Here is a 14,619-nt window from a genome sequence, read left to right on the forward strand (position 1 = left end):
TAGAATCCTCTCTTTAACTTTTGCCATCTTTATCATACTGTCTTGGTGTGGGTCTGTTTGGGTTCAATTTGTTTGGGGCCCTCTGTGCTTCCTGTATCTTGATAGATATCAGTTTTCTTTTGATTTGGAGTGTTCAGACATAATATCTTCAAATATATTTTCAACCCCCTTTTCTTTTTCTTCTCCTTCTGGAATTCCTATCATGCATAGATTGGCCCACTTTATATTATCCATAGGTCTCTTATAATGCTCTCATGTTTTTCCATTTGGTTTTCTGCCTGCTGTCCTGATTGGGCGATTTCCATTATTCTGCCTTCCACATCACTAATTCATTCCTCTGCATCATTCATTCTGCCCTATAGTGCCTTTAGCTCAGTTTGGGTCTCTGCAAATGAATTTTCCAATTTTTCTTGGCTCCTCCTTATACTTTCTAGTTCCTTTCTAAAGGAACCTGCGTTACTGTTCATATCCTCTCTTGATTCCTTCAGTATTTTCACTATCTCCCTTTTGAACTCAATGTCTGTCACATTGCAGGGGTCTGTGTCACTGTTTACTGCTTTAAGTGAATTCTCCTGTTGCTTTAACTGGGAATGGTTTCTGTGCTTCTTCATCTTGCTTGGGTTTTTCTTTTTCTGTGAGTTTGGGGAAGCCAAACTGTAGTCTCAAAAGGCTACATCTATGCAAGAGTACCCTTTGTATTTTGGTGGGAGTTACTATTGGTTTTTGGTGTGGGAATTTGAATATTTGCCATCTCTTTCTTTGGTGTGAGAAGGTTATTATCCCCAGGATGCTCAGTGTGTTTTCAGGGTAGGGCCAGCAGTCAGTGCCTGGTCATTGGGCTCTCAACAGCAACAAGGACCTGCAGTAAGATGGCACAGGCTATTTCTAGTTGCAGGGCCCTGGGAAGTGGTAATGAGCTCTAGGCAGCTGTAGGTCACCTCTACAAGGTGACCAGAGCATTTGGCAGTAGCAGCAGCAGGGTGCATGAGTTCCCAGGGGATTGAGAGCAACAAAGCTTGTGTTCGATTGCAATGCCCTCCACTGAGGTGATTCAAGCCACAGATGGTGCCTGTTCAGGGACCCATAGTGGTAGCGGGCCACGACCACCACTGGAGTCAGTGATAACTGTGGTGATTTGCCCCCATCACCTGTAGACCTTGCATGAAGCAACCTGTCTCAGCCTACATAGGAGGTGCTGCAAAGGCTGCTCCTAGTTGCAGGATCCTGGTAAGTGACAAAGATCAGGCGTGCAGGTATTGCCCAGAGCATTTGGCAGTGGCAGCTGCAGGGCAGGTGTGTTCCCAGGGGAGTGAGAGCAACAGCGTATGGCGTTTGGTTGCAGAGCCCTTTTTCTTTTTTACCAACCCTGAGGTGACTGGGGTCACAGGTGGAGCCCACTCACAGGCCCACAGTGGTAGCAAGCCATGAATCCCTCTGGCCTCTGAGACGACTGCCGTGGTGTGTCCCTGCACCTGTAGATCATGCAAGAGGCACCACATCACACTTAGCCCCCTGATATCCTTAGCCCACACAAGAGGTGTCTGGCCACTGGCAGCCTGCACAAGAAGTTCCCAGTCTCTCCCAAACAAGCAAGAGGCCCGCAGGAATGTGCAGGCTCCAGCGCAGGGTGTTTCCTATGGTGGTCCACCCCTCTTCCTCTTGCCCACCCCAACAATGGCACCTTGTCTCTCCTGTGGGTCCAGACCTTCTCCCTCGTTCCCTCTGCCATGGCATTCCCCTCCCTAGCCCATGGCGTACCATTCCCCTGCCCATGGTGCACTGCTCTTTAACCCCTCCGGCTGTCCCCACACAGCCTGCCCCAGTCTTCTCCCCAGGACTAACCTCCAGAGCCTGAGTCTCAGCGCCTAGCCCCTGCCCAAGTGTCCAGGCTGGTGGTTCAGATGATCTGTGCAGCTCTCACTCTGCTTTGCTGTTCTCAGTCCAGCTGCTGTGTTTTCCTCAGCAACTTTGAGGTCCCTCCAACTCGGCTGGTCTTTCTGTCAGTTAAGTGGCTTCCAGGGATATGGGCTCCTTTTCTCCTTCACAGCTCCCTCGGGAATGCTAGTCCCATCCTAATTCCTTTTCTCTCTTTTTGTCTTTTATTCTACCAGTTATGTCAAGAGTTTCTTGCCCTTTTTGGAGGTTTAAGTTCTTCTGTCAGCATTCAGTTGATGTTCTGTCTGAGTCATTTTACATGTGGATGTGGTTTTTTGATGTGTTTGTGGGAAAAGGTAAGCAAGACCTCTTACTCCTCCACCATCTTTCTCCACTCCCTGGATTTACATTATACCACAAAGTGACAGTAATCAAAACAGTATGATACTGGCACGAAAAAGACACACAATCAATGGAACAGAAGAGAGAGCCCAGAAATGACACACTTACATGGGCAGTTAGCAAAAGAGGCAAGAATATACAATGGGGAAAAAAACAGCCCCTTCAATAAATAGTATTGGGAAAATCTTAATAGCTACAAGAATCAAACTGGACTAATTTCACATACCACACACAAAAATAAATCAAAATGGAATAAAGACCTAGGAGTTCCGATTGCGGCACAGCGGAAACAAATCCAACTATTATCCATGAGGATGTGGGTTCAATCCCTGGCCTTGCTCAGTGGGTTGTGGATCTGGTGTTGCCATGAGCATGAGCTGTGGTGTAGGTCACAGACGCAGCTCAGATTCCACATTGCTGTGCTGTGGCACAGGCTGGCAGCTGCAGCTCCAATTTGACCCCTAGCCTGGGAACCTCCATATGCCACAGGTGTGGCCTGAACAAGGAAGGAAAAAGAAAAAAATGGATTAAAGATTTAAATGTTACAATCTGAAACTATAGTGGAACTAGAGACTCTCATACTAAGTGAAGTTAGAAAGAGAAAGATAAATACCATATGATATCACTTATAGCTGGAATCTAATATATGGCACAAATGAACCTTTCCATAGAAAAGAAAATCATGGACATGGAGAACAGACTTGTGGTTGCCAAGGGGGAGAGGGAGGGAGTGGGATGGACTGGGAATTTGGGGATAACAGATGCAAACTATTGCCTTTGGAGTGGATAAGCAATGTGATCCTGCTTTAGCACTGGGAACTGTATCTAGTCACTTATGATGGAGCATGATAATGTGAGAAAAAAGAATGTATACATGTATGGGTTTGGATCACCCTGCTGTACAACAGAAAATTGACAGAACACTGTAAACCAGCTATAATGGAAAAAATAAAAATCATTATTAAGAAAAAAGAATAATTACCCCCCCAAAAAAATCTGAAACTATAAAGCTTCTAGAAGAAAACATGGTAAGCTCTTTGACATCAGTCTTAGTAAATTTTTTTATATGTCTCCTCATGTAAGGGAAATAAAAGCAAAAATAAACAAACAGGACCATACTCAACTAAAAGGTTTTATACAGTGAAGGAAACTATCAACAAAAGGAAAAGGTCAACTACTGAATGGAAGAAAATATTTGCAAATGATATATCTGATAAGGGGTTAATATCCAAAATATACAAAGAACACATACAACCCAATATCAAACCCATATAACCCATTTAAAAAGTGGGCATAGGAGTTCCCATTGTGGCACAGCAGAAACTAATACAGCTAGGAACCATGAGGTTGCAGGTTTGATCCCTGGCCTCGATCAGTGGGTTAAGGATCCATCATTGCCATGAGATGTGGTGTAGGTCACAGACACGGCTTCAATCCCAAGTTGCTGTGGCTGTGGCGGAGGCTGGCAGCTGTAGCTCCGATTAGACCCCTAGCCTGGGAACTTCCACATGCTGCGGGTGTGGCCCAAAAAAAAAAAAAGACAAAATAATAATAATAAGAAGAAGTGGGCATAAGATCTGAATAGACATTTTTCCAAAGAAGACATAGAGATGGCCAACAGTCACATGAAAAGATGCTCCAACATCACTAATCATCACAGGAATGCAAATCAAAACCACAATGAAACAGCACCTCACACCTGTTAGAATGGCTATTATCAAAAAGACAACAAATAAGAGTTGGCAAGGATGTGATGAAAAAGGAAGTTTGGTGCACTATTGGTGGGAATGTAAATTGGTACAGCTGCTATGGAAAACAGTACATAGATTCCTCAAAAAATTAAAAACATAATTACCATATGATCCATCAATTCCACTCCTGGGTATTTGTCCAAAGAACAAAAAGACTAATTCAAAAAATATATGCATCCCTTTGTTCACTGCATCATTATTTACAATAGTCAAAATATGAAAGCAACTTTACTGTTCATCAACAGATGAATGAATGAAGAAGTGGTATGTGTGTGTGTGTGTATATACATACTCTATTCTTCAAAATGGTTCTTCCAAAAATTTTCCTGATTTTCTCAGTGGCACCACCATTCTCAGGCTAGAAAAGTTCAGTTAGCACCAAGGGCTATATTTCACTTTACCACGGCCATAGCTACTCAATTACTAACTCATCAATTCTTTCTTCAACCTCATTTCTCTCTTCTCATATACATTGCTATCTCCCTAAATAATGTAATAGTTCAAAGTAGTTCCTCTTTCCATTGCTCCACTCAAATTCACTCAAAATATCCTCTTGATCCTTTCATTGCACATTTCCATTCTCCTTTGGAAAAGTCTCCAAACTGGCCTTCAAAGACTAAATTCTGATCCCCAGTCTCTATTTCTGATCTTATCTCTTAACTAATTCCATAAGGGAATGCCCTACTCCATCCTAACAAATTTCCTTACTCATTCCAGTTTCCTCACCCCTTTGTACTTCAGTTTGTATCACTGCCAACAGGTTCATCTCCTTTCTAGGCTATTCCATCTATTAAAGACATTCTCATCCTCTATGCCTCCACCACCCAGTCACTCTCTGACCCCTCTCACCTGCTATTTTTTCTTCATATATCTTATATACATGTGAAACTATACACCATATGTAATTTATATATTTTATATATCAATATGGATATACTTATTTGTGTGTGTTTATGTGTCTCCACTACTACAATATAAGTTCATAAGGACAGGGATTTTGTCCCGTTCATTTTATATTCCCAGTACCTAGGTCAGTGTATATATTTACTAGGATACCAATAAATTCATTCAATGAATTACTATACTAGCTCAAATGTTACCTCTTCTAGACAAAAATGATATCTCCCCCTCCACTGAAACCCTGTGCATGCATTTTTCATGTAATTCGTTCACAACATTGTATGAAGGTATGCTAATCTCCCTGCTTTCATGTAATTCTATATTTAAATTCAAAGGAGAAAAGAAGAGAAACATTATAAGATTTTGAGATTTGTTTGTTTCCCACATTTGGGGAAATCACAGGGGTCAGCACATCTGGAGTGCAATGGACAATCCTCGCCCTGAGAAAACCACCTTGGTGATCATGGTATCTCCCCTGCCAAGTAAGTATGAGATCTTTAATTTTTAAGGCTCCTTAAATGATAATATGTTTTGGCCTTATCTGTTTCAGTAACATAAAGTAAATTTAAAATAAGCATGGCTAATTACCATCAGCCAAAAAGCACAGCATGTCCTAAAAAGTTTTATTTCTAAAAAAAAAAAACAGAAAAAATCTGGCCAAGTAATTAAATTACCTGCTATGTCATCTACAATCTCTGTATATGTTCTTCTGGCTATGTCAAGAAATTCATTTATGTTAGACCTCACTGCATAGCACTTCTGAGTCCTCATGTTCAGGCATCCTTTCATGTATCTTGCATCATCATTAATTACTGTTTTAATCTTGTCAAGTATAATTCCAAACCTAAAAAATAACATTATAGGCAATAAGCCAAATGATTATTTTAATTTATAATTGACTAATAGTTAATGATAGCAAATAACAAATTTTCCCGAAATCGTTGTTTAACATTACTTGGAAAATAAATAATTAAAATATGTACTTAAAATTACAAGTCTTTTTGGTCAAGAACAAAGGTGCCCTGGAGTTCCCGTTGTGGTGCAGTGGTTAACGAATCTGACTAGGAACCATGAGGTTACAGGTTTGATCCCTGCCCTTGCTCAGTGGGTTAAGGATCTGGCGTTGCTGTGGCTGGGGCGTAGGCCGGTGGCTACAGCTCCAATTAGACCCCTAGCCTGCGAAACTCCATAAGCCACGGGAAGCGGCCCTAAAATAGGCAAAAAGACAAAAATAAAATAAAATAAAAAGAACAAAAGTGCCCTGCTAAAAACATTGTTAAAATTAAACTGTACTTAGATCTTATTCAGTATTCATGTATACTAATTTTTGGTTACATTAGGCCCTTCATGATTTAACAAGAGAATAATATATTTTTATATGTACAAGTCCTTCCAAGGAGAACAGCTAAAAAATAAATACTAAAATTGTATATGATTTCAATATTTAATGCTATTCTAATTGTTCATTAACACAAATACTCAATGTGCTATTACCATATTTACTGGCATTTATAAGATATAATGTATAATTAGATTTTTGATGAATAGTTTAAAGTTTCTGTTAACCAAGACTCAAGTAAATTTTTCCATAGAATTGGAATTCCCACTGTGGCTCAGCAGGTTAAGGACTTGACATAGTCTCTGTGAGGATGTGCATTTGATCCCTGGCCTCACTCAGTTAACTCCTCAGGTTAAGGATCTGGCATTGCTGAAAGCTGCAGCATAAGTCATAGATGCAGCTCGGATCCAGTGACCGAGCAGCTCCAATTTGATCCCTACCCCATAAATTTCCATACGCCACAGTTTCCATAAAAAGAAAAAAAAATGTTCTATAGAATGGAATTAAAGGCTTTAAAATCAGTTATAATCAGGGAGAAAGGAGCAATCTGCTATTTTATTAACAGTTGAGTAGCAAAGACCTCTTATCTTCCAAGGAACCGTAGTAAGCTCTTAATAAAGGTGTGTTGCAGTTCTTCAAAGTAATCTATTAAAGAATAAAATAAAGAGAGTTAAGGAAAATAAATTATGACATTAATCAAACAAAATCTTATTTTTCTTTTATTCATTAGCAGTAAGTTGCATCCATTAAGAAAATAATTTTTTGCTTTTTTGATAGATAAAAACTATAGTTTTAATTTGTATTTCTTTGAATAACAATGACAGCAAATATTTTGGTACTACTTATTAACTGCTTTGGTTTCCATTTTGTTATTTGCCATATTGCCATTGGCATTCCAGTATTTTCTTATGAAATTATATGTTTTATTGATAACAGAAATTAATACTTTCTGTCATTATATACATTTTTCCTTTCTTTGCCTTTGACAGTTGAAATTTGTGTTTCCTTAAATCTGCCTATTTAGAGGGATGATTTATTATCCCTCTTTCATTCAAAAAAAGATGACAAAACTTTTGAAATCTTTTGCCAAATTGCTTTCATTATATACATATATATTTGGGAATGAACTCTACAAAAAAATTCTTACCCTATTTTCATCATTTTTACTTAAAACAGCAGTTATTTCTTGTCTTTTAATACAAATTTTTTTCTTTTGATTTTTATTTTCTACAAAAATTCTATACAATCTTAACAGCTACTTTCCATTTACAGTTATTACAAAATCTTGGCTATATTCCCCCAAATCTTGGCTATATTCCTCATATTGGCTATATATCCCAAACCTATCTTACATCTAATTGTATTTCCCACTTCCCCTCTCCCCAACCACTAGTTGGGTGTCTCTGTGAGCAGAAATTTGATTTTTTTTTATTACTCAAGGAATTTATTACATTTGTAGTTGTACAGTGATCTTCACAATACAATTTTATAGGATTTCCATTCCACAACCCCAGCGCATCCCCCCACCCTCCAAAACTGTCTCCTCTGGAGACCATAAATTTTTCAAAGTCTGGGAGTCAGTATCTGTTCTGCAAAGAAGTTCATTCTGTCCTTTTTTCAGATTCCACATGTCAGCGAAAGCATTTGATGTTGGTGTCTCACTGTGTGGCTGACTTCACTTAGCATGGTAATTTCTAGGTCCATCCATGTTGCTGAAAATGCCAGTATTTCATTCCTTTTGATGGCTGAGTAATATTCCATTGTGTATATGTAACACCTCTTCTTGATCCATCCTCTGTAGATGGACATTTAGGTTGTTTCCATGTCTTGGCTATTGCAAATAGTGCTGCAATGAACACTGGAGTACATGTGTCTTTTTTTTTTTTTTTTTTTTTTTATTTTCCCACTGTACAGCAAGGGGGTCAGGTCATCCTTAGATGTATACATTGCAGTTACAGTTTTTTCCCCCACCCTTTCTTCTGTTGCGACACATGTGTCTTTTTGAATCATGGTTTTCTCTGGATTAGATGCCCAGGAGTGGGATTGCTGGATCAAATGGTATTTCTATTTTTAGTTGTCTCAGGAATCTCTATACTGTTTTCCACAGTGGTTGCACCAATTTATATTCCCACCAACAGTGTAATAGTGTTCCTTTTTCTCCACACCCTCTCTAGCACTTATTGATTGTAGACTTTTTGATGATGGCCATTCTGGCTGGTATAAGGTGGTACCTCAGAGTGGTTTTGATTTGCCTTTCTCTGATAATGAGTGATGTTGAACACTCTTTCATGTGTTTTTTGGCCATCTGTTATGTCTTCTTTGGAGAATTGTCTGTTTAGATATTCTGCCCATTTTTTGATGGGGTTGTTTGGTTTTTTGGTATTGAGCGGTAGGAGGTGTTTATAAATTTTGGAGATTAATCCCTTGTCAGTCGATTCATTTGCAAATATTTTCTCCCATTCTATGGGTCGTCTTTTCATATAGTTTAGGGTTTCCTTTACTGTGCAGAAACTTTTAAGTTTTGTTAGGTGCCATTTGTTTATTTTTGTTTTTACTGTCATTACTCTAAGAGGTGGATCTGAAAAAATGTTGCTGTCATTTATGTCAGAGAGTATTTGGCCTATGTTTTCCTCTAAGAGTTTTATAGTATCTGGTCTTATATCTAGGTCTTTAATCCATTTCGAGTTTCTTTTTGTGTATGGTGTGAGGGAGTATTCTAATTTCATTCTTTAACATGTGGCTGTCCAGTTTTCCCAGCACCATTTACTGAACAGGCTGTCTTTTCTTAATTCAAATTTTTTAAACGTTTGCAGCATACAATATTTATTTTTTATTTTTTTACATGTATACATATTTTTTCTCACATGACCATGCTCCAACACAAGTGACTAGATGTAGTTACCAGTGCTATAAAGCAGGACCCATTGCGTATCCACTCCAAAAGCAGTAGTTTGTACCTATTAACCCCAAATTCCCAGTCCATCCCACTCCCTCTCCCTCCGCTTTGGCAACCACAAGTCTGTTCTCCCTGTCTGTGATTTTCTTTTCTGTGGAAAGGTTTGTGCCATATATTAGTTTCCAGATATAAGTGATATTATGTGGTATTTGTCTTTCCCTTTCTGACTTACTTTACTCAGTATGAGAGTCTCTAGTTCCAACTACGTTGCTGCAAATGGCATTAATTTGCTTTTTTATGGCTGAGTAGTATTCCATTGTGTATACATACCACTTCTTCTTAATTCATTCAAGGAAATTAAAGATGCAAAGAAATGTTCTTGCCTCTTTTGTCAAAGATTAATTGACCATAGGTGTCTGGGTTTACTTCTGGGTTCTCTATTCTGTTCCATTGGTCAGTATGTCTGTTTTGGTACCAGTACCACACTGTCTTGATGACTGTGGCTTTGTAATATTTTCTGAAGTCTGGGAGAGTTATGCCTCCTGCTTGGTTTTTGTTCCTCAGGATTGCTTTGGCAATTCTGGGTCTTTTGTGGTTCCATATACTTTTTGGATTGTTTGTTCTAGTTCTGTGAAAAATGTCATGGGTAATTTGATAGGGATTGCATTGAATCTATAGATTGCTTTGGATGGTATGTTCTGTTTTTCCATCCAAGGAGCATGGAATATCTTTCCATTTCTTTGCATCTTTAATTTCCTTGATTAATGTTTTTATAGTTCTCAGCATACAAGTCTTTCACCTCCTTGGTCAGGTTTATTCCCAGGTATTTATTTTTGTATTCCTTTTCTAATATTTCATTGGTAGTATACAGAAATGGGACTGATTTCTGAATGTTAATCTTATATCCTGCTACTTTTCTGAATTTGTTGATCAGTTCAAGTAGTTTCTGGGTTGAGTCCTTATGGTTTTCTATATATAGTATCATGTCATCTGCATACAGTGACAATTTTACCTCTTGTCTTCCTATTTGGATGCCTTTTATTTCTTTTGTTTGTCTGATTGCTGTGGCTAGGATGTCCAATACTATGTTGAATAACAGTGGTGAGAGTGGGCATCCTTGTCTTGTTCCAGAGTTTAGTGGGAAGGGTTTCAGCTTTTCTCCATTGGGTATTATATTTGTTGTGAGTTTGTCATAAATGGCTTTTAGTATGTTAAGGTATGTTCCCTCCATACCCACTTTGGTTAAGAGTTTTTATATCAATGGATGTTGGACTTTGTCAAAATGCTTTTTCTGCATCTAATGATATGATCATGTGGTTTTTTACTTTTCTTTTGTTAATGTGGTATATGATGTTGATTGATTTATATGGTGAATCATCCTTGAGTGCCTAGGATGAATCTCACTTGGTGGTGGTGTATGATCTTTTTTATATGTTGTTGGATGAATTCCACTTGGTGGTGGTGTATGATCTTTTTCATATGTTGTTGGATTCAGTTGGCTAAAATTTGGTTGAGAATTTTTGTGTCTATATTCATCAGATATTGGCTGATAGTTTTCTTTTTTGGTGATATTTTTGTCAGGTGTGGGAATTAGGGTGATGGTGGCATCACAGAATGTCTTTGGGAGTGTTCCTTCTTCAACCTTTTGAAAAAGTTTAAGGGGGATGGGTATAAGTTCCTCTTTGTATGTTTGGTAGAATTCACCTGTGAAACTATCTGGTCCTGGACTTTTACTTGTAGGGAGTGTTTTTATGACATATTCAATTTCATCTCTAGTGGTCAAGCTATTCAGTTGATCTATTTCTTCTTGATTCAGTTTTGGCAGGCTATAAGTCTCTAGAAAGTTGTCCTTTTCTTCAAGGTTGTCAAATTGGTCGGCATACAATTGTTCATAGTATTCTGTCATGGTTTTTTGTATTTCTGTAGTATCCGTTGTGACTTCTCCTTTTTCATTTCTTATTTTGTTTATTTGGGTTTTTTCTCTCCTCTCCTTGGTGAGTCTAGGCAAAGGTTTGTCAATTTTGTTTACCTTTTCAAAGAACAAGTTTTTGGTTTTATTTATTTCTTCTATCGTTTTTTTAATCTCTATTTTATTGATTACCTCTTTGATCTTTATGATTTCCTTCCTTCTGCTGACTTTAGGTTTTGTTTGTTCTGCTTTTTCTAATTCATTTAGGTGATGGGTTAAGTTGTCGATTTGAGATTTTTCTTCTTTTTTGAGGAAGGCCTATACTACTATGAACTTCCCTCTGAGCACTGCTTTTGCAGCATCCCAGAGCTTTTGAGTGGTTGTGTCTTCCTCATCATTTGTCTCAAGGTAATTTTTAAATTTCCTTCTTGATTTCCTCATTGACCCATTGGTTTTTTTTTAGTAGCATTTTGCTTAGTCTCCATGAAGTTAGTTTTTTTCTCATTTCTTTTCCTGTGGTTGATTTCTAGTTTCATGCCATTGTGGTCAGAGAAGATACCTGAAATAATTTATATACTCTTAAATTTGTTGAGGTTAGCTTTGTGCCCCAGTATGTGATAGATCCTTGAGAATGATCCATGTGCATTTGAGATGTATGTATACTCTGATTTTTTGAATGTAGTGTCCTGAAAATGTTGATTAAGTCTACCTTTTCTATTGTGTCATTTAGGATCTCTGCTGCCTTATTGATTTTCTGTCTGGAGGATCTGTTCATTGATGTGAGTGGGGTGTTAAAGTCTCCTACTATGATTGTATTCCCATCAATTTCTCATTTTCTGTCTGTTAGTATTTGCTGTAGTTTTATATATTAACGACTGTAACATCCTCTTCTTGAATGGGTCCTTTAATCATTAAATAGTGTCCTTCTTTGTCTTTCTTTATGGAATTCATTTTAAAGTCTATTTTGTCTGATATTAGTATTGCAACTCCTGCTTTCCTGTTTTGTCTATTGGCATGAAATATCTTTTCCCATGCCCTCATTTTTGATCTATATGCGTCCTTTGCCCTAAGATGGGTCTCTTATATACAACAGATTGATGGTTTTTGCTTTTCTATCCAATCTGCCACTCTGTCTCTTTTGATTGAGGCATCAAATTCAGTCCATTGACATTTAAGGTGATTATTGATAGATACGCATTTATTGCCATTTTAAACCTTGTTTTCCAGTTGACTCTTTGTTTCTCTTTTCTTCTTTTCTTTTTTGGGTTGGATGATTTCCATTTATTTTTTGCTTGAGTACATTTCTTCTTAGATTTTGTGAATGTAATGTTTGGTTTTGATTTGTGGTTGCCCTAGTTTTTAAGTATGTTAACCCCTTCCTGTATCTGCTTGCTTTAGCCTGATCATCATATAGGCTCAAATACATTATTTTAAAAAAAGTCTAGATTTTCCTACTTTCCTTCTCCACATTCTATGATTTTCAAGTCCTTTTTAACATCTTCACGTTTGTCCTTTTGCTGTTCCTTGTGTTCATCATTGCTTTTACAGCAGTAGTTTTTTCCCCCGCTTTTAAATCTGCATGCTGGATTATTTAAGTGATTGCTTTCCAATTGTGGGTTCCTCCATCTTATTTCTTCTCACTTCTTTTTTATTTAAAGAAGCCTGTTCAGTATTTCTTTTAGAATGGGTTTAGTATTGCTGTACTCTTTCAGCTTTTGTTCGTTGGGGAAATTCTCTATTTCCCCTTCTATTTTAAATCATATTCTTGCTGGATAGAGGATTCTAGGCTGCAAAGTTTTTCCTCTCAGAACTTTGAATGTATCTTGCCACTCTCTTCTGGCCTGTAGTGTTTCTGTAGAGAAATCAACTGATAACCTTATTGGGGGGGGGTCCCTTATAATTAACACTGTTTTTCTCTTGCTGCCTTTAGAATCCTCTCTTTAACTTTTGCCATCTTTATCATACTGTCTTGGTGTGGGTCTGTTTGGGTTCAATTTGTTTGGGGCCCTCTGTGCTTCCTGTATCTTGATAGATATCAGTTTTCTTTTGATTTGGAGTGTTCAGACATAATATCTTCAAATATATTTTCAACCCCCTTTTCTTTTTCTTCTCCTTCTGGAATTCCTATCATGCATAGATTGGCCCACTTTATATTATCCCATAGGTCTCTTATAATGCTCTCATGTTTTTCCATTTGGTTTTCTGCCTGCTGTCCTGATTGGGCGATTTCCATTATTCTGCCTTCCACATCACTAATTCATTCCTCTGCATCATTCATTCTGCCCTATAGTGCCTTTAGCTCAGTTTGGGTCTCTGCAAATGAATTTTCCAATTTTTCTTGGCTCCTCCTTATACTTTCTAGTTCCTTTCTAAAGGAACCTGCGTTACTGTTCATATCCTCTCTTGATTCCTTCAGTATTTTCACTATCTCCCTTTTGAACTCAATGTCTGTCACATTGCAGGGGTCTGTGTCACTGTTTACTGCTTTAAGTGAATTCTCCTGTTGCTTTAACTGGGAATGGTTTCTGTGCTTCTTCATCTTGCTTGGGTTTTTCTTTTTCTGTGAGTTTGGGGAAGCCAAACTGTAGTCTCAAAAGGCTACATCTATGCAAGAGTACCCTTTGTATTTTGTGGGGGGTTACTATTTATTTTTGGCATGGGCACTTGGATATTTACTATCTCTTTTTTCAGCATGAGTAGGCTGTTTTCCCCAGGGTGCTGAATGTGTTTCAAGGGGGAGGAGGCAATGGATAGGAGTAGAAGTCAGTGCCTGGTTGCTGAGCTCTTAGCAGCAAGGACCTGCAGGAAGATGGCACAGGCTATTTCTAGTTGCAGGGCCCTGGGAAGTGGTAATGAGCCTTAGGCAGATTTACAAGGTGCCCAGAGCACTTGGCAGTGGCAGTAGCAAGGTGAGTTCCCAGAGAAGTGAGAGCAACAACAGGTAGTATTTGATTGCAGTGCCCTCCTCTGAGGTAACTGGAGCCACAAGTGGTGCCTGTTCAGGGACCCCTAGTGGTAACAGGCCATGCCTGCCTCTGGAGTCAGTGATAACTGTGGTGGTTTGCCCCTGCCACCTGCAGCTGACACAAGAAGCACCTCATCCCATCTAGCCTCAACAGGAGGTGCTGCACCAGCTGCTCCTAGTTGTAGGTTTCTGGGAAGGGACAGTGATCAAGCACCTGGGCACTGGCCAGAGCATTTGGCAGTGGCAGCAGCAGGGTGGGTATGACCGCAGGGGTGTGAGAGCGACAACAGGTGGTGTTCTATTGCAATGTACTCCTTTCTGGTGCCCTCTGAGGTGGTTGGGGCTGCAATGGTTCTTGTTCAGAGAGCCCTCATGGTGGTATGCCACACCCACCTTTGGAATAAGAGATAACTGTGGTGGTTTGCCCCCACTACCTGCAAACCATGCAAGAAGCACCCTGTCTCACTTAGCCCACACAGGAAGTACTGCAAAAGCTGCTCCTAGTTGCATGTTCCTGAGAAGTGACAGTAGTCAAGCGTTTGGGAGCTGCCCGGAGCATTTGGCAGTGGCAGCAGCAGGGCA

The 14,619-nt window shown here is 38.9% G+C and overlaps 1 protein-coding gene across 1 annotated transcript in view; it reads right to left on the bottom strand.

Moving 5' to 3' along the window:
- The window catches only part of MSH4 (mutS homolog 4), a 113,640-nt gene that overhangs the window by 37,423 nt on the left and 61,598 nt on the right, over positions 1-14,619 (bottom strand). The window contains exons 10-11 of the mRNA XM_021096463.1: positions 6,848-6,912; positions 5,603-5,772 (exon numbers count right to left, since the gene is read on the bottom strand). Coding sequence (XP_020952122.1) covers positions 5,603-5,772; positions 6,848-6,912 — 235 coding nt within the window. The remainder of the gene's footprint in view (positions 1-5,602; positions 5,773-6,847; positions 6,913-14,619) is intronic.

Source organism: Sus scrofa, chromosome 6 (genome assembly GCF_000003025.6).
Source record: "Sus scrofa isolate TJ Tabasco breed Duroc chromosome 6, Sscrofa11.1, whole genome shotgun sequence".
NCBI lineage: Eukaryota > Metazoa > Chordata > Mammalia > Artiodactyla > Suidae > Sus > Sus scrofa.